The sequence below is a fragment of the Carassius carassius genome, chromosome 49 (genome assembly GCF_963082965.1).
Source record: "Carassius carassius chromosome 49, fCarCar2.1, whole genome shotgun sequence".
Taxonomy (NCBI): domain Eukaryota; kingdom Metazoa; phylum Chordata; class Actinopteri; order Cypriniformes; family Cyprinidae; genus Carassius; species Carassius carassius.
The window spans coordinates 14,692,461-14,711,703 of record NC_081803.1 but is presented as its reverse complement, the minus strand read 5'-3'; the positions used below and the strand labels follow the sequence as shown (position 1 = coordinate 14,711,703).

The following is a 19,243-nucleotide window of genomic DNA, read 5'->3' as shown; positions in this document are numbered from 1 at the left end:
CTGCATAAATGGGCATAGTTTCTTTCCAAGAAAATCCCCCCTCTCTATCTCTCTCTTCCTCTCTCCCGTTCTCGTAAAATGTCTAGCCAAAAGTTTTTGTGAACTTTTATGAGATCGTTACAGACAGATGATAGTGTGAGTGTGTGTTTTTTGAGTGGGTTGCAACAAGTAACGGATAATAATAATAATAATAATAATAATAATAATAATAACAATAACTAATATAGCTCTATAATATTATTTATATATTAGATTGTTAAATTTAGTTATAACTAAATAATAATATAAGTATACATTTTATTTATTATTATTAATATAATAAGAAGAATAACAATTACAATAGGGTTTCAGGGCTGTGCGCTTGAATCCCTAATAATAATTATAATCTGTATTAAATATATGAAGTGTTTTGTACAAAGAGTGTACTAATTAACAATGAAGTCAATTGTTTATTATTATTAATTCAGTTCAATTTTATTCAGTGCTTTTCACAATATGTATTGCTTCAGAGTAGCTTTACAAAAAGTAGTGTTGTCACGGTACCAAAATTTCAGTATTCGGTACCGATACCAGTGAAAATCCAAGCAAAACACAAAAATATGCTAATTAAAAAAAAAAATAACTTTTTAGCACTATAAATAAAACCAATGCCATTCTTTATAATTATTTACAATTGTGTTTAAAGTTTTTCTACAAGTTATATAATTATGAAAAACAGTAAACAAGTTTCACCCAAATGTAATTTGTCTTTTAGTTTATGAAATTTAAACACATTTTATTTTTGTTAAATAAAGGGGATTTGCTATTAAAATTAAAACATGGAAGAAATATTGTGATTTATTTCTTTAAAAAATAAAGTTTTATAAATTTTTTCAACAGTAGTAGCAGTATCACATACATTTTACTAGATAATAGTAATATTTCTAGCACAATGCCTTTATGTAAAAATTAACTTTTAGGCCTAATGAATGCATATTTGTCATTTTAACTGAACTTAAGACTGGTGGTGATGCTTAAGATATTTTTGGTCATTGAGGGTTTCTGTAAAAAAATAGTAATAGATCATATTAATTATTATTAAAAGATTATACTACTACTAATTCTACTATCATACTAATGTATATACAATGCACTATGAATTGATGAGCTGTTGGGTTCATGAATATTAATCACATTGTCTGCGTTCGGTCAAAATGATTTGCTGAAATCAAAACAGGGACGGTAAGAGATCAGCGCCAGCCAATGAGTGCGTCCGTTGAGATGAACTGAAAAGTTCAGATCGCTTGATGGAGAGAGAACTCTGAAGCTCAGATGCTGAAATTAATGCAAGCATCACGCGCTTCAGTCTATGTAGTAAACAAACCCGCATGTCTCTGCCATTCATTAATTCACACAGAGACGCGCAGAAAACGGATTCATATTTCAAACAACTTTTGCGGCTTAATATTTACAGATACTGGTCCATATGGAGATTTGATTTGATTAATTTATGCTAACTTTGACAAATTCCATGACTGGATTTTGAGATTCCGTCCTCGTTTTCTGCTTCGCGGAAATCATAGCGCTGAACCGGGTTTGAACGGGACCTCGGTACTACCGGTACTTAAAGAAACCTGGGACCGTCACATTTAATTTTTTTTAGTACCGACTTGGTACCGAAGTACCGGGTCTTTTGACAACACTAACAAAAAGTGTATGTTTTAAATGGTACAATCAGAAAGTAATCAAGCAATGAATGGCATTATTATATGGTATATTATATATAGATAAAAGTATCTGCTAAATGCATAAATGTATAAGATATGTGGCTAGTTAGCATAATGTATTTAGTTAAGTACACACGTTATTGAGATCATAATGATAAAATATAAGAATAGTATTTGGCAATTTAGTTTGTCAGTCCAGGGTTGGCATCATCTGAAATCGTGGTATTAGTATTTTTATTAAAAACCATTTTTGCACGATATATTTATTAATCAAATATTAATAATAGTTTCAGCTGTACTCACAACACAAGACTTTGATGCAAGCTGCATGCAGGTTGTTCTCTGCTCTAATGAAGGAGCGCATTCCGATAACAAAAAGATTCCCAAAGCAGGTGATGAAGGCCATAACCCAGACAGAGACCCGCAGAACCAGGCTGGCTAACAGGTCTTCCACTGATGAAATGCCATCCGTATTAGGTTTACATTTCCGAACATGTGGGGCATAGGAACAGTACTGAAAATCCTCAAAATATCTAGAAAAGACAGATATGCACACATAAAAGATTACAAGCTGAACCTCCTGCTTAATACACAGATTAATACACAGGCCACACAATGAGAGGAACGTACATGTGGGACAGGTTTCCCATCGGAAGAAACATCTTGGTGGTTATATCAGGAATTTCAATGCCCTCCAGACTTCTGTTAAATACAAATGGATGTTATGTTTCATGTGGCACCTACTAATAGGGTCTTAAAATGCATTCTTTTGAAATGCAGAACATGCGGTGTTGATACTTACAGAGACTCAAGTTGGAGCAGGTGATCAAAGTGACTGGCATGAATATGGAGTGAAGGATTATGAGATAGGTTCCTGCAAATATTAAATGGAGTATTTCAGCCAAAAATAAGTAAATCTGATTATTTAATGATCATATTTTTTTTTTAAAGAACACCTTTGTAGCTCTTACTATCCATTGACAGTTGATAGTTACAAGGAGCTGTCAAGTTCCAAAAAGGACATAAAACACTCAAAAAGTTATCATATGGCTTCGACAGCTCTAAATACAGGTAGACTACTTTTTATATATATTTTTTAGTTTTTTTGTCATTTGTCATTTTTGGGGGGTTGACAGCTCCCAAATGAAGACTTGTTTGTTGAAGAACTAACAGCACACAGGCTTGGAAAGACATGAGGGTGGGTGAGTGACAATTTTCTTGGGTGAAATATCCCTTTAAAGAACATTATTTCATAGTGTGCATTCAATAGTTCAACAATTTTGAAATAAACTATGCATCTGACACGTGCATCACTCACAGTTTCTGCAGATATTGTAAACTCCAGAAAGTGTTTTTAGGAAGATTGGAAATTCTGTTGCAAGACAAATCTCTAAATAAAAAAAAAGACAACAAGGAAGAGAAATAAATACATCTGTTAAATAAGCACAATCCATATAATGCCATCTCAATCATGTCTGTGCAGAAAGTTTAAACAAAGTTATTTCTCCCAAATCACAAGATTTCACATCCTTTCCAGATTATGTGCCGCGGTACTCACAGTTCAACCAAAGATCCAAGAGAATGAAAGGTGTTTTCTAGAAGGATCTTGATTTTATTGTCATGCAGTGATCTGGACAGAAAAATTGAGAGAACAAACTTAATGTTAATTTCCAAAGAAACTAAACCACCACATTTTCACTTGTATGGAAAATCTCAAATAACAGCCACTGGGCTGTGAAACAGCCAGATGATAACGAAATCGTACTGCTTTCTGCATTTTCCAGTTTATTCTTCCAGCAAGGTCAAGCCGACCTTATTTGCAGGGATACCCATCTCTCCCTGCAAGTCTCATTTAAGATATGCCTGCCACTTTCCCACATCTATTACAAAAGAGAATGGCACATCCTAATAATGCACTATAAGAGCCAGAAAAAAAACCTTCTGAAAGGGGTATTGTTGTTGCTGTGAGAGATGCCAGTCTGTCCACATAAGGCAATAATGACACTGACAAAATCTTTCAGACATCACACTTCTCCTGGGAGACATTCTGCTTTCATTTTCAAAGGATTTAGGAGGGAATCAGGACCAAAGGAGTCAAATTCACAAGTGATCTCCGGGACACTGGGATTAGAGTCCTCTATGTATATACTCAAAATGTGATCAACCAAAAACTAGTTGGCCTGCAAATAAACATCTCGAGGTAAAAACTGATGGAAGTTAAAACTGCAGAGAAGATCAATAGGTTTTTATTTTTTATTTTTGCCTGTTAACCTGCACCTGGATGCCAGCGCACTGAAATATTAGTTGTTTCAAACTATACGCAACCTGTGCAGGATGGATTTTCATCCAGCAGGATTCTGTCCCACATTTGCCCGCTCCCTCAGAAATATGTTATCTTGTCCTGCTCCCGCCCACAACATTAATGTTTTGTCCCACTCCTGCCTGCAAAAGCCCACAAAACAATAGCCTACAGTACATCGATTTTTTTCAGTACATCCATTAAGATTTACATGAAATATCAAATCTTAGAGGTAATGTTCTAAAACATCCTAGAATAAACACTCCTGATAAAATATTTGTTATTTAAGCCTCAAAATTCACAAACCACTGTTATTTTTAACAGAATAGCAAGCATGGGCTTTTCCGTGGTTTTCATGGTTTGGAAAGGCAGAAATCAAGCAAAGAGCTCTCCCTTTATAATCACTAAAAAGCTGACATCTCAGTTTATCGCGATCTTGCAAAGGTCTAACACTATGAATATATGCACAATGAATCTTTAATAATGACTGCATTTTGTGTGTTCTAATGAGCGGATTTGTGAGCATGCAAACTGCAGCTCTGTGCAAGAACTCCATTTGGGCAGTGAGTGGATTCTAACTTAAACACCTCTGATTGTCCATTGCGATCCAAATTGTTATTGGTTTCAGTACATTGCTCAATTCTGTAAACACGCGTGCAACTGTTAATCATTTTTATTTTATATTAGTTGTTCTTGTTGCTTTTGTGCAGTAGATGAAAAACAATATTTGTTTTAGATATTTTATGTTTAGATATTTATATTTTGCGGGAGTCCCGCAAATCATTTTATTCATCAGAAAAATGCTCAATCTTGACCCAGTCCAAAACCACATAGGGTCAACAGGGTTAGGGTTTTGAGCAAAGATTGCTCGGAGATTTGAGACGATGTGAGTTTGCTCTGGTATACAGCAAAATGTCAGTCACTTACATGGTAAAAAACAATTAAAATGCTTAAAAAAAATCGAATAATTGTGTTTTTATTGAACATTTTTAGTTAAGTTGTTAATCTGACAAATATAATTTGAATAAAAATGGTGTAATAAAATAAAATGGTATGTAATTTAAAAAAGTGCAAAATAAAACCATTTTTATTAGTGGTCTCAGACTTTTATACCCCACAGTATATGACATATAATTATTTGAAACACCTAACGTCAAAAGACTTTGTGATAAAAACAACCAGAATGGTAGCATGCCCTATATTTTAAAGTTACAGTAAAATTAAGATTCAGCACATGCTTGACTTCATTTTCCAAAGTGCATCAAACTTTGTTCACTTGTAAGAAAAACGTGCAGACAGATACTCGCATCCTGATGACTAACCAAGAACAAGCATTTCCTTTTAGAGATAAAAAACTGAGAATTAAAAAAAAACATGTCCGAGATCCAAAACTGACATCGTAAACTAAAAACAACGTTTTTTTAAATTAAACGTTCAATTAAACTGACCATTAAATCAAACTCACTGCCATGTTGCCATAAATTGTTATGCTGGCATCAACATGTGCAGCCATAATTTAAAAAAACAAAAAAACAATGAAACCAACCAATCAGACTTTACAGTGGATTGTGGCTGAGGGTAAATGCATATAAAAACACTTACAGCACTGTGAGCTCGGTGCAGGTCTTCAGAGTGGAACAATTCAGCAACTCAACGTGGTTCTCAGCGAAGTCCCTGTGAAGACAGACAAACCAAGGAAAAGCAAAGAAAGAAAATGAGCTGTAAATAAAAATATATATATTTTCTTTTATAAAAACTTCGATGACATGAGGAAGACAACATTTGCACTGATGACTGGGAAAACGCATCCCATTGCTCCTCCTGCAACAACAAAAATGTATCTGATCATGAGCCATAGATGCTTGACATGAATAATCAGAGTCCCTCATGAAGCCCCATGCTGAAATTTTTCATCCAGCGAGCACCTAGTTGAGGATGTGCCAGACTTTGATAGTACCTCTGATAGTCTTTCTCTCCAAAGTGTCAGGCTGGACTACCAGATGGCAAATTGTCATTCAGCGGCGAAAGTATCACAGCATGACTGAGCTGCTCGCATAGGTAACATCAAAAATCACAGTGATCCTGCTGATGGCCACTGTAAGTCTCTATCTGCTGACTATAATTACCAGAGTGCATTTTACAGAAAAGCTGAAACTGCATCCTAAGTGCTCATCATGAAAAGGGAAACGCATGAAAACAAACACATACATCTGGCAAAAATACAGGCGCTCTGAGAGGAGTTTTCATTGTTAACTCAAAATGTGTGACACAGTCAATGGAGTTGTAGTCAGACCTTTGAATAAACAGCTCAAGCAGCTTAATCTGGCCTATAAATGCCCACTTAGACAGAAAGAGAGTAACTGACTGATATGCTACAAAAGAAATCACAGTGTCTTTTGTTCTCGCTAACCTGTAAAGCTGGCAGATCTAGAGATTATTTCATCCTCAAAAGCACTCGTTGGATCAACCGGTACCTCGTAAACATGACTTTGTTTCCAAGTGGACTGATAATAATCTGATTATCTGATTAAAGCTTGCCAGATAGAGGAAATGCTTTCCAGTTTTGTGTGCAATGCGCATCAGATGGACAGTAAATTGGCCTGTGGGTCGGTCCGTGGGTGTCCTGTCTAGGAAATAATCAGATTTTAAGGTAATTGTTGGCTATAAAATTAGAACAAAAACATCTTTAACGTTTTTAAATGAGTGTGGTCTTCTAGGCACAGGTTTATCGGAGCAAAGCAACTGCTGACAACAGCGTAAGCTATATTAAGTGGTTTTACTTGGACAGCTGTGGAATTTTACTGAGAGCTGATATGATTCATACCAAGTGAGATATGCTAAATTCAAACCGACCTCATAGAAAAGCACTATGATGCGGTATCATTTGTTCAGTTCAGAGACCATCGGCTAAGTGTTACAGACTCTTTCTGTTCGTTAACCTTAGAATGACCTATTCAAATAAACCAAAGAGCGAGATGACTAATATACTAATAGACATGCAGGTATAAACACACACATATGAAGATATACTGTACATGCTTACAGCTAAAAGTAACAAAAAAATAATAATCTTCCCAGAGTACCAAATCTTTCTAGAGAATTCAGCTTGATATGTTGGGGCCACTCAGATCAAAAATAAATTCTGTATTTCTTACTGTCTCTAAACAAGATGCACATTTACTGTACATGAGCTCAGAAATAAAAGGTCAAGCCAAGAAGGCTTTAACATTATTGAAGTATCATACACAAACACTGGTAGTTTAACTGGTTGTGTCAGGAAAATTCAGTGAATAATAATGATTTAAGTACAGCCAGGCAGATTACTGTGAGCCTCATAATGCCTTAAACAACCATATACACAGGAGAACTCTTTATTTCCTCTAATGAGCCTTTAACATGTTGCATGTGTGCCAGCAAACAAATTCACCCCATAATGCATGGTGTCCACCATAGTGGATGGTTCTTAAAGCCATTTTGACCAATCTAACCGTGATGTTATATCTGAACGTTACTTTTTGCACAGCGCGATCTCAGATCTTTGTATGTGAGTGGTCATTTATGTTCTGTTTTCCCTGCCTTTACCTAGTTTTCCTGTGTTGCTTGATTAGTTAATTAGTTTCCACCTGTGTTCATTAATCATATTATTAGTCCATCATTAGGTTAAGTATTTATAGCCCTGCCTTTCCTCAGTTTCTTTGTCCTGTCTCAGTGTAAATAGGTTGTTTTCTCCTACTTTCCCATGTGGATTTATTAAAGACTCCTCCTTCATACTCCCTCAAGCTCCTTTCCCCAGCAATCCGTGACAAATATAGAACAGTGATTAAACTAAATGGTTTTAATGCATTGGCATTGTCACACACACACACACACACACACACACACACATACAGTGGTGTTCAGTACGGTCACACTGTATAGCTGTTATTCAAGAACATTTTGGAAAAAATCCTCAGGAGCTATTTGCATGAAAATCAAATAGGCCTATTTTTTTTAACAGAATGCATTGAAAAAGAGTGGCGGGGGGGGGGGGGGGGGGGTGGTTGGCACAGTGGATAAACCAGAAATATTAAAAATAGCACATCATGCTGAAAAGGTTGCCGACCCCTGCTCTACTTCGTAAGAGTTGAAAAAAGGGCTAGTAACAGGAAATACTCACAACCACCTGAGCAAGGGCATGTGCTGACAGAAACTTGTGTCTGGGAGCCACAACAGGGACGTGTTCACCATGGATCTGAAAATGAATAAAGATTTAAATTAATCACCAAATATGGCAATACAGCCTCGATGTGCATGTCACAGCAAGATCCTTGAAGGTCTTTACTGTAGAAATTCAGCAAACCCCCTGCAGCACTTTTAGATATGACTCAATCACAGGGAAAACAATCAAGGCTTTCTGCCAGACTAGCTGTTTGCTAGACTAGCTGTTTGCTATTAGGTGTCCTCCGTTTCACAAGCATAATTATCTGGAAATTGTGTTTTTTAATTAGTTCTTGTAAAGTGTTTCCTTAATTATAATCAACTAACTAATTAACTAATATATCAATTGGGGAAGTCGTGGCCTAGTGGTTAGGGTTGTGGGTTCTAGTCCCGGGCCAGCAATACAACGACTTAGGTGCCCTTGAGCAAGGCACCGAACCCCTAACTGCTCCCCGGGCGCCGCAGCATGGCTGCCCACTGCTCTGGGTGTGTGTTCGCAGTGTGTGTGTTTGTTCACTGCTGTGTGTGTGTGCACTTTGGATGGGTTAAAAGCAGAGCACGAATTCTGAGTATGGGTCACTATACTTGGCTGAATGTCACGTCACAAAGAGACAGGAGCTGCACTTGCATGCCCAAGATGCATTTCAAAGATGGCCACTGAGTGACATGACTTGTCTTTAAAAACATCTCCTCTGAAAAAAAAGCCATTCATTTAGTTAAGAACACCAGGAAATTAGACATTATTCTTAGACGCCAACAATAATTTAGCTTTTTTTTTTTTGCAAATTTAGAGAGCAATTTGTTCTCATAAATGAAAGATTAATAGAGTGCTTATTATTCAGTGGACACTTGTACAGCTAATTTACAAGGTTGTATTTTTTTCATGATAAATCACAGATTTTCTTTTTTTTTCTCAGTTCCCATATTTACTTTTGTGTGTTTCATAAAGCTGTCTATTTATCAGTTCAGTCCAGTACAGAGTCACACCAATATGGACGATCACTGGGTTCGAAGAATCATTTTCTTTAAATACAGACTCCCACAAGCTAAGCTTTTCCATGCAATGGCTAAATTGCAAACAGAACCAGGCTTCTGGAAACTGTTCAGAAGACATACTACTGTTATTTCAGCAATTATGGGTATCACAAAGCGATTTGAACAGGAGAAAACATTCCAGGCAAGCGTATAATCACTTCTGGCATGACTTCAGATACTTACAGTCACTCATGAAAAGTTTCTCATGAGGGACTGTTCTTTGCAGTGATGCTTAAAACGCCCCTATTAAGGGTAATGAAAGGTTCATATTTTGGTTTTGGGAGTCCCCAACAACAGGTTGACATGCATGCAAGGTCAAAAAACAACTTGCTCAACGACTCCAAAACAAATCGCTCAATGATTCATTTGAGATTTAAAACTTTGCAGGATGTTTTCATTCACTTAGAGCTGTGTTACACAATGAATGAATTTAAAAATCCATAATAGGGGCACTTAGGTTTCTCTGTTATTAGTTAGCCAACCCTTAGAGACCCCTGATTTTTTATTAAGGTGGAGGAACATAAATGAAACATTCATGAAACATGATTCAGTGATTCAATTATACTTTGCAAGCCAAAAGTGGCAAAAATGAAATCGTGCCATATTTTTATTCATAAAGCTGTGATGGACAAACAAAAAAAACACACTGTGTCTGAGTTTGTAAAGATTCTGGTTCACTAAATGAATTATGCAAATCATGTAACAGCACAAACATGGGCCACAAGGTCTGTGTAATTTGCATGCTGCAGATTTTTGTTTAGAAATACTGTGTGGGAAAAATACTGTTTAATTGTTTCAGATTTACTTTGAAATAATTGTAATATTTCAGTTACCACCTAGCGAAAAACACAATCAGTTTGAAAACCAGCAGATTCTTGTATGATCTAAATAAGTGCCTTTTCTAGTTTGAGAAGCTAGAAAGAAATAATTAAAATAAAAATATAATAATAATAAAATAAATAAGCAAATAGATATAATAAACTTAGAATTAATTTTATTTGCTAAAGCTAATATTTCAAGTAAATCTACTGAAAATGGTTACGAAACATAAGACAAAATCTTATCTTACAGAAAAAAGGGAAAAGAAAAAGAATAAAATATCAATGAAAACTGAGTGAGAAGAGGAAAAAATTGAAAAAACAAAACAAAAAACTATTTGTAATTGACACTTTTGTACTCTAGACATTTCTGGCTCAGCAGTGGAACTGGAAGCCAGAGGACATTTCCAGGGAAATTAAAGACATTCTGAAGAGGGGACTATGATCATGAATTTCTTACTACTTGTACAAACGACTACACAATGGCCTTCAGGCAACCCACATTTTCAAATCTAAAAGTGTAAAATGTCTGTTAGCTTTCTTGTGGGTACAGGCAGTTCTGTGTTACGTTGAAAAGATCAAAAAGTTGTCTCCGAGATGGTTTCGGGTCTTGTTGCAGAAACAAAATTGGCTGAGTTTCAGGGTTAGTGAACCCTAGATTACTTTTGTTGTTACTTGAACGGTGAGGTGCCTTTCTGTTGACATTCTCTTGATGATACTTGTAACCAACAAGTGAACGCAAAAGTACTGCTAAACTCAGATATGTCTTCGACATCTCAAATCATTGTGGGAATTGTGCCATTGCCTTGATTTCGTGCATAGTAACAGGAAAAAACAGGGAGAAAGTAGTTAAATTAAAAGACCAAATTTAAACTCATGAAACAACATCCTAGAAATAAATATTAATTTCATGTCAGACAACTGGATTAGAAACAGGAACAAGCTTGATTAAATATAAAACAAAGCTTGACATTTTCATCAGAGATAACTGTAAGGACAACTGATTAAACAAAATGCCACAGTAAAGAATCAACATGAAATATTTTAAAACCACAAGATACTTACAGAAATGTCAGTGACCTCAGACCGATGAACGTATCACGGGTAATGGTTTTAAGAGGGTTGTGGTCTAATACTCTGTGGGAAAAAAATAATACAATAACTGAAATGTTTTTAACAAAATATCTTGTTGGCAAATCTTCTGTCAGTGACTGTGCTTATACAAGTACTGCATAAATCTGCCCAACCTGCGTCTGGGATTGGCAACCGAAAAGCCACCCAAGTAATTCTGAGACTCTTTCTGCAAAACCACTTTCTATTTTCCGCACTTTCCAGAGCCAAATTCTACTAACTCAGAGCTATTCCACAGACCACATATTTTCTGTGTGATTGTGCTGAACTTAATTAAGCATCTAATTATCAAGGGAGACAACAAACAAACAAATACTACTAAATATGAGATGAGAAACTATAGGATGAAGTTCAAGAAAATAGATGATTCAAAAAAAGTAAACAAAACAAACACTTGAAACTGAAAAAATAAACAGAAAATGTTAAAATATATAAAAAATGATGAAGTAAAAAAAGCCAGATATGACAAAAATACACTAAATATGTCTGTTACTGGGTTGTAGTCATTACTTTTTATATATAATAAATGTTAAACACTTCATGACACTTTCTTTTAGGTATAAAACATCAAAGAATGATGGCTAATTGATGGTTTCCAACTCTCTACATGTATTTATTTTGTGATTGATATTTGAAGCAGAAGAGCAAGAAGCAGCCGTTTTGCCCTTTTCTGATTCATTAAATGTGTTGCAATTAAATACTCACAGCCAGTCTAACTTGTGTAGATCTCGCAATACACCCGGTCCTAAATATGCTATGTGGTTTTGGCTGAGAAACCTGCACAAAAGAAAACGTTTCATTATAGACATAGACTTGAAATTGAGATGTATATATATATATATATATATATATATATATATAAACGTCAAGGTTAAAGGTGCCATGTGCAAAAATTGAGGTAAAATATCCAAAAAATGACCTACACGCATCAAAAGAATGAGAAGAAATAAGGGCGATGATGTCATTAAAAAAATGTCAAGTTATAGTGCTGCAGAGATATCAACCTTAATTAGCATTAGCATTACTAGCCCCGGCTTGTAGGCGTAATCTAACCTGATGTCAATCGTGTGGAAAGTACAGCCCACTACTTCATTTCAGTTCAGGGAAGAGAGCGGAAGGATGACTGAAGCCCTTGGCAAGAGACCACCACCCGCTACACGGAAACAACCGCGCTCGGAAACACAAATCAAATCCGATAAGAAAAGGAGACGAACCAGAGTAAACATCGGCACTGCTTTCAATCGCTGGAGACAACTGATGGACCTGAAAGAAATGAGGTTCGACACCGAACTTGCAACATTTCTTTTGGATTGGTAAGTTAGATGCTGTTAGTATTTCGCTAGAAGTTTGTTTTATATGTTTGTGTATTTTTTTTCGGGAAGTTATAACATAGAAATGTATCGAAGGCTGTTCTATAAACGTGCTAATGTTAGCGATGGCTAACCGTAGCTGCGTTTGATAATTAGCTAACGTTAGCTATAACTTAACCATTTTTTTATATCATAACTAACCTGCTTTGTCTAACTTAGTCTGTTGGTCTCCGTGTCCTCTTTGCTTCGTGTTTTTTCTGTACGTGAGAAAATTGATGTGTGGCGTGAAAGCGTGTGAAAAGAGTCAATTGCGTGTGTCTCACGGTGAATGCTTGAGAGTTGGCAGCTATGGTTACCTTGGTTGGCGCTAGCTTGGTCAACATCAGCTGTCTGATGTTGACCAATGATGTTGACAGAATGCTGTCTTTCAAATTAATTTAATTCCAATAATGTGTATATACAACTCAAAATGTAATATGAACAAAACGAATAGGAACATATTCACTGGTAAAGGTGAAGGGGAGTAGCTTGAAGATGTCATGTTTCAAAATCACTTGACATCACCCAACGTTCCTCTGGAGGCAAAATGTCCTCTCAAGGCTTCGGCTATGGCTGTAGGGTTGTTGTGAAGGTAGGGGCGGAGCATAGAGACTATGCCGTTTCTTGTTTGTTACTCTAGAGTAGACCAATTCACTTTATTGAGGCATACTGCCCCCATCTGGTATGGAATGTGGAGTATGACTTGATTTTTTTGCCAGACATGACAGATGGCACCTTTAAGCATTATATTATCCAAATGATTGATTTATAGACATAAAAATAACAAATTGCCCTATTAGGAACCCAAATGAATAAGAGCATAGCAACTCATTTCTGACTCATGCACTGTGCTTCTTCTGAGATGCTTTTGAATGAAATAAAAACTGATTGGAATAGAAAGGAAAAGTTAAGTTTGGTATTCCTACAAAACTGTTTAAGAAGTCATTAATCATCTAGAGCTGACTTTATCTAATGATATACTGATATACATCATCATCTTCTCGGGATCAAGTTTGTCCTTCCTCACTTCTGGAACAATTGACAAAAAAATTGTCTGTGCCTACTCGGCCCCAGGGGCACAAAGATCTACAGCCCAAAGATGCCATTGTGCTCCACACCTAAAACAATAGCAGAAGAAGCATCATTGAACACATGCCACAATCTTGGGTGGCACATTGTTCAATATTCTATCTGGGACTTTCATTTCTCATCTCCAGTTTGGCGACGTCCTAACACCTCTCTTATGAACACACACTCTCTCACTGGCTTCACATGAAGTTCAAGAAATTGCATTGACTGTCAATAACACCAGAACAGAAAGAATACTTGGAATCTTTTTTAAAAGGTGATCTGAAGTGAAAGATAAGGAAAAAAAGAAGTACCCACAATTTTTCTAGATTGAATAGTCCGCTGAAGGCACGGCTTGAGACCACCTGAATTACGTTGTTCTGAAGAAACCTGTTCAAAAAGAAAGTCAAATACAAATAAGTGTTGATAATATTGGATAATAATGGATTCTATTAATCAGTAATGGTCTGGATGCTCCTTTTGGACACCTGACACCAGAAATGGCTAGATATTCAGCTTTAAAATCTAAAGTTACTTTGCGAAAATTGTAACCAAAGCCTCATTTACTAGCCTTTATTAGCCTCATTAACAATCTTGCAGCAATGGGTGTACTTAGACTATTATATAGTCTAACAAAGACAACGTTTTCCTTTCATCAGGCTATTAATGATTGAAATACAGTCATCTATTCGATTTTTTAAAGGAAAATAAGGCCATAAAACATTAAAACACTGAGTAATGTTACTATTAATAATCGCGTACAGAAAGCAGGTAACGTTTACTTGTACCTCTGCCTATTTACTTCCAGGGAGATACCATACTGTGAAATAAAAGAGGAAAAGAAAAGAGACACGAACAAGCACTGGGATCATATCCGCATGTTATGTTGTTAATTTACTTCATTAATACAAAACTACATGAGGTGATCGGAGTGATCTTGTATATAAAATGTTAACCTCAGAGGACGATATCCCCCTGATGTTTTGGCCTTCACCCAAGATGTTGTCAAATCCTGAAAAATGCCCCAGCCATGCTCCTGTTGTCTGTTTTATATTAGCAATAATAAGATTTAAACTCTGGGCTAGTGCCTGTGAGGTTGGAGGGTAAATTATGTCTGTCTGGGGCTGGAGTAAGCAAAAAAACTAGCTGGTTTCCAGGTTTGCAAAAAGTAACTAGCTATGTACAAACAACAAATTCAGCTATCTTTTAAATTTATTTGCCATTTTCCCTCTAAATCACATGAAAAGAGGAAACCATTGATCAGTTAGTTGGCCAAGCAGCAAGTCAGCCTAGCATGTCAGCATGTTGCCTAGTTGCAATTGTTCAATAATAATATTTCATTTATGATACACCTTGATATAAGCTTGTGCCTATAACTGATGATCATTTAGGTACACCGTAAGAAAACAATATGTAGAAAAACGGAAAAGGTAGTTTTAATTTACTGCCAACACTATCCATGAACTTTACAGATATTTCCTGTAACCCTAAAACGGCTTTGGATTCAAAGGATAAGATTATAGTTCACAACAAAGACTTGGAAATGGATCGGCAGTCAGTAAATTATTAAATACATAATCTTAAAATTTAATGCCATTCCAGTTGCTGCCAGAGATTCACTTGTACCATAAATATGTGCTTTAATATCTCTATAATGTCCTGTCCTAATAAAGGCAAAAAATACATCATCATCATTAAAAAAAAAAAAAAATTAAACTCTGCACTGCAGTGACAGCAAACATTGCCATAAAATTCTCATGACATCTGGAGGATGACTGCACTGATTTGTTCACTGAAGAGGACTGAACTGCCTTTTTATTTATACAGAATGTATTGTAAATTAAATGCATATAAATAGGTTTAAATGGGCAGTAAATCCTTTGAGATTCTGAATAAAAGTCAGTAAATTGCCTCTCTTCCAAACCTTATTACTTCAATTTGTAAGGAGGAAGATAATTTAATCTCACACCTTTTCTTGGGTGCAGAAGAGCTTAAAATGAATGTGCAATTCAAGTAAAATTAGATGAAAAGCACGCTCTCGATTCAAAAGTTCCTCCGGTCTGTGAGGGACACACTGAACCAGTGGGAAAAGCAGAGCTCTGAAGCTCTTACCAGCAACATTATCCGCCATCACCACTCACTCCCAACGAGGTGAAAGGGAATTTAGTGATTCACTGAAGCATTCATGTGCATGCTAGGAAGAACTGGGCTCCACACTGAGAAAGAATGAGCTTTCTCTGACCTCATGATGTTAAAACTAAATTATTTGGACACTTTGGAGTTTTCAATAGTTAGTGGAACATTATGAACTACCTGGGGACAGCTGCGAGAACCTGAAAACCATTACTTCATTTATCCACAAAAAATTACCCTGAGAGCAGTTTAATTAAATTACTTTCACACATATTAAAGGAACAGCTCACACAAAATTTAAATTTGCTCACCGTCAGACCATCCAAGATGTAGATGAATTTGTTTCTTCATTGGAACAAGTTCGAAGAAATTTAACATTACATCACTTGCTCAGCAATGAATGAATAAGTTTGTAAGCATCACATGCATATCATTAAGCTGATTAAACAGCTGCTTCGGACCAAAATACGAGCCCTCTATCCATAATAGCTCCTACGTACATCAAAACACACTTGTTTAGAACTGTTTTGGACTGTTTCTGCTTGTAAACTATGCTTAATCTGTGCATATTTCTCACCTGAATCAGACAAGATGACTTTTTACTAAAGAATGTGTTTCTGACAACTTCTTAACTTCGTTATAGTGATCGAACCATAAAACCATAAAAGAGATTTTAATATTTCAAGTAATTGGGATTTATACATATCCCTATTAATTAATAGTAGAAAAATCCCTATTAATTAATAGTAGAAAAATGTAAAACTTAAAATTGAAAAGCCAGAAAATCAGGTATTCAAATCTATAGGCCTAAACTCCTGTAAAAAGCTAAACACAGAGGACATCTGTCATTACTGGTTCAACATTCCACAGATGTCCCAACAACCCTTTACTCTCCCTTTTATAGTCTTCTTAAAAATGTATTAATCTGTGTCTTTAGGGGTATTTTATCCTCATCACCATGTGTCGCTGCATGTTTTTCTCATCACTGTTCAAAAATATGATGTATAAAATTAACTGAGCTTTATGACGGGGTATCAAGTATGAGTTGTCTCCAATAGTGAATTTGCATTTGGATTTTTTTTTTAAAATAACGACTGACTGTCACAGGATTGCGCTCGTGCTCCGTTCGTCTCTGACGCAGCTGACGTGTGATCTATAGGACTCGTGGCCAGTAATGCTGACATGAAGTAGTTTTACTTTTCTGTAGTTTGTCAATGGCTCTCTGCATCTTACCGACGGAGTTACCGGAGCCGTCGACAGCTGTATTTATTGCATGGACGGAGCAGAAATGTAAGTGTCTAAATCATACGCACAGATCCATTGAATGATAAATGTTTTTAAACAATGCGGATGAACCGAATATACGAAGGAAACTTTTAAAATTAACCACAGCATTAACAACGACCTTGAAATAAGAGCGCGAGATTTATCTGATAATCAGATGCATGAAAGTAGCGTTTGTTTCATTAGCAAACAGACATCTGGCACGCTTTCTCTCAGAATCATTCGCTGATGGAGAGGAAAAGTTAAATAGAGATGAAGACGTTTTCACACTGAAAGAGAAGCGATCTCGCTCTCATAGACGTGCCAGGCTATATCTGCAGCTAAACTGAATAAAAGCAGAATGAACTGATGAAACTAAAAAAAAAAACACAAAAAATGTATGAATGATGCAGTGCTAATTGACATTTATTACAGTACAGAAACTATAAAGTATATTTTCTACCTTATTCTGTGCAGAAAATTTAAATAATTGCTAATTAAATGTAGCCTAGTATATAAAACAATCATAAAATTGCCATTAGGAAAACAATATCGATTACAAATGATTGATTATTGTCCAGCAGTGTATTTGATTTATTACAGCTAATTAAAAGTAATTAAAAAAGAAGATAATTCCTTGTAAAAAAAAAAAGAATAATAATAATTATTTTTATTATATAGGCTACATACATAAAATGATTGTATTTGACATTTCTGTCACTTCTGAAATTATGGCTACGCCCCTGGTGTGACAAAATGTTAGCTTATACATAATACTCTTTAAGCTCTTTTTTAAAAACTTGGCTTACATACATTTTTACATATGCCATGTCGCATCATAAAACTAGCATTTAACAATGGACAAAAGGTTTTTTGTTTTTTTTCTAACCTATGGTTCTCTAACCATAAATGCTACTGTAATTTGCCCCCTGACTAAGCATTTAAAGAATTTAGTAGATGCATTTAAATAATCCCGTGAATGCACTTAAAGAATGCAGAATCGAATCGTTATAATCGAATCGAATCAAATTTAATTGTTAATCGAATCGAATTGAATCGTTCTAAATTTGCAAAAATCGTTCTTGAATCGAATCGACAACCTATGAATCGTAATCGAATCGAATTGCTGCCTTGCCAAAGATTCACAGCCCTAGTTCTAAGTGTTGTCTTGCCGGTGGTGTCTCGTCTTTGTATTTCTGATGGGGCACAATGAATCACACACCTAACCCACAATTGAGGCACACACAAACATCTCCTTATCCCATAATCATTCATATCTAGCAAAAACACAGTAAAAAATACATACACATCAATTGGTGCTTCTCTCATACAGTTCATATCTTACAGTATAACAAATGCATAGTTTGGTAACACTTTATTTTAAGGTGTCCATGCTACAAGTACTTGCTATTATAATAACAATTAATTATCCATAAATACATGCAAGTAACCCTTAGCCAAACCCTAATCCTAACCATATAGTAAGTATATGTAGTTAATTCATATTAATCAGTATTTATATGTATAATTACACTGTAAAAAGGACACCTTAAAATAAAAAGTGTAACCCATAATTCTCTGTGTACTACAGTGTACAAGGTAAATCATGAAGACCTCAAATACAAGATTAAGTAAACAGTGCACGTTTACTACAGCCAATCAGCTCCATGCAGCAGGATTAAATCAGTTTAAATCACCATTGATATTCATTAGAAAAGAAAGTATGCATGAAGATCAATTATGCAAACTTGTTAGTGCCTTTACAAGATATGGCAACCCATAAATCAATTCAAATTTAAACTGGATGCATATTGAAGGTATTCAACCTATATTTTCTTTTTAATCTGTGGCAACAAAAAAGTCTGATGAGAAAACTGACCACACAGATATAAAATAAAACTAATCAAATATTATGATTTATAAAAGCTCTAATTTTTAAAAGGCTTCTTTCCAGTATAAATATCAATTTATTAACATCCTTCAAATTTCAGAAGCAAAACTGTGTGAGAAAATAAAACTTCTCTTTAGAGAGACTAAACTTCGCCAGTATAAATGTATTGTTCATCTGTTCAAATTTAGTACAAACTGAATTATGAATGAAGATCTAGATCTGAGCAGTAGATTATGCAGACAGGTGGCTGCACTGGCCAGTAGCCAAAAAGTCTTACAGTATTATAAAGGGTTGCATGATAGCCAGCAGATGGCTGAGATATTGCACTCATCTCCGTCAGAGAGCCAGGGTTC

At 35.6% G+C, this 19,243-nt stretch overlaps 1 protein-coding gene across 4 annotated transcripts in view; it reads right to left on the bottom strand.

The window, feature by feature from the left end:
* The window catches only part of rxfp2a (relaxin family peptide receptor 2a), a 53,110-nt gene that overhangs the window by 6,587 nt on the left and 27,280 nt on the right, over positions 1-19,243 (bottom strand). For 3 of the 4 annotated variants that reach the window (XM_059544627.1, XM_059544624.1, XM_059544625.1), the window contains exons 6-15: positions 13,922-13,993; positions 11,892-11,963; positions 11,121-11,192; positions 8,162-8,236; positions 5,608-5,679; positions 3,265-3,336; positions 3,025-3,096; positions 2,509-2,580; positions 2,337-2,408; positions 2,010-2,239 (exon numbers count right to left, since the gene is read on the bottom strand). In XM_059544627.1, the coding sequence (XP_059400610.1) occupies positions 2,010-2,239; positions 2,337-2,408; positions 2,509-2,580; positions 3,025-3,096; positions 3,265-3,336; positions 5,608-5,679; positions 8,162-8,236; positions 11,121-11,192; positions 11,892-11,963; positions 13,922-13,993 (881 nt within the window). The remainder of the gene's footprint in view (positions 1-2,009; positions 2,240-2,336; positions 2,409-2,508; positions 2,581-3,024; positions 3,097-3,264; positions 3,337-5,607; positions 5,680-8,161; positions 8,237-11,120; positions 11,193-11,891; positions 11,964-13,921; positions 13,994-19,243) is intronic. The other variant, XM_059544626.1, reaches the window with a different exon arrangement.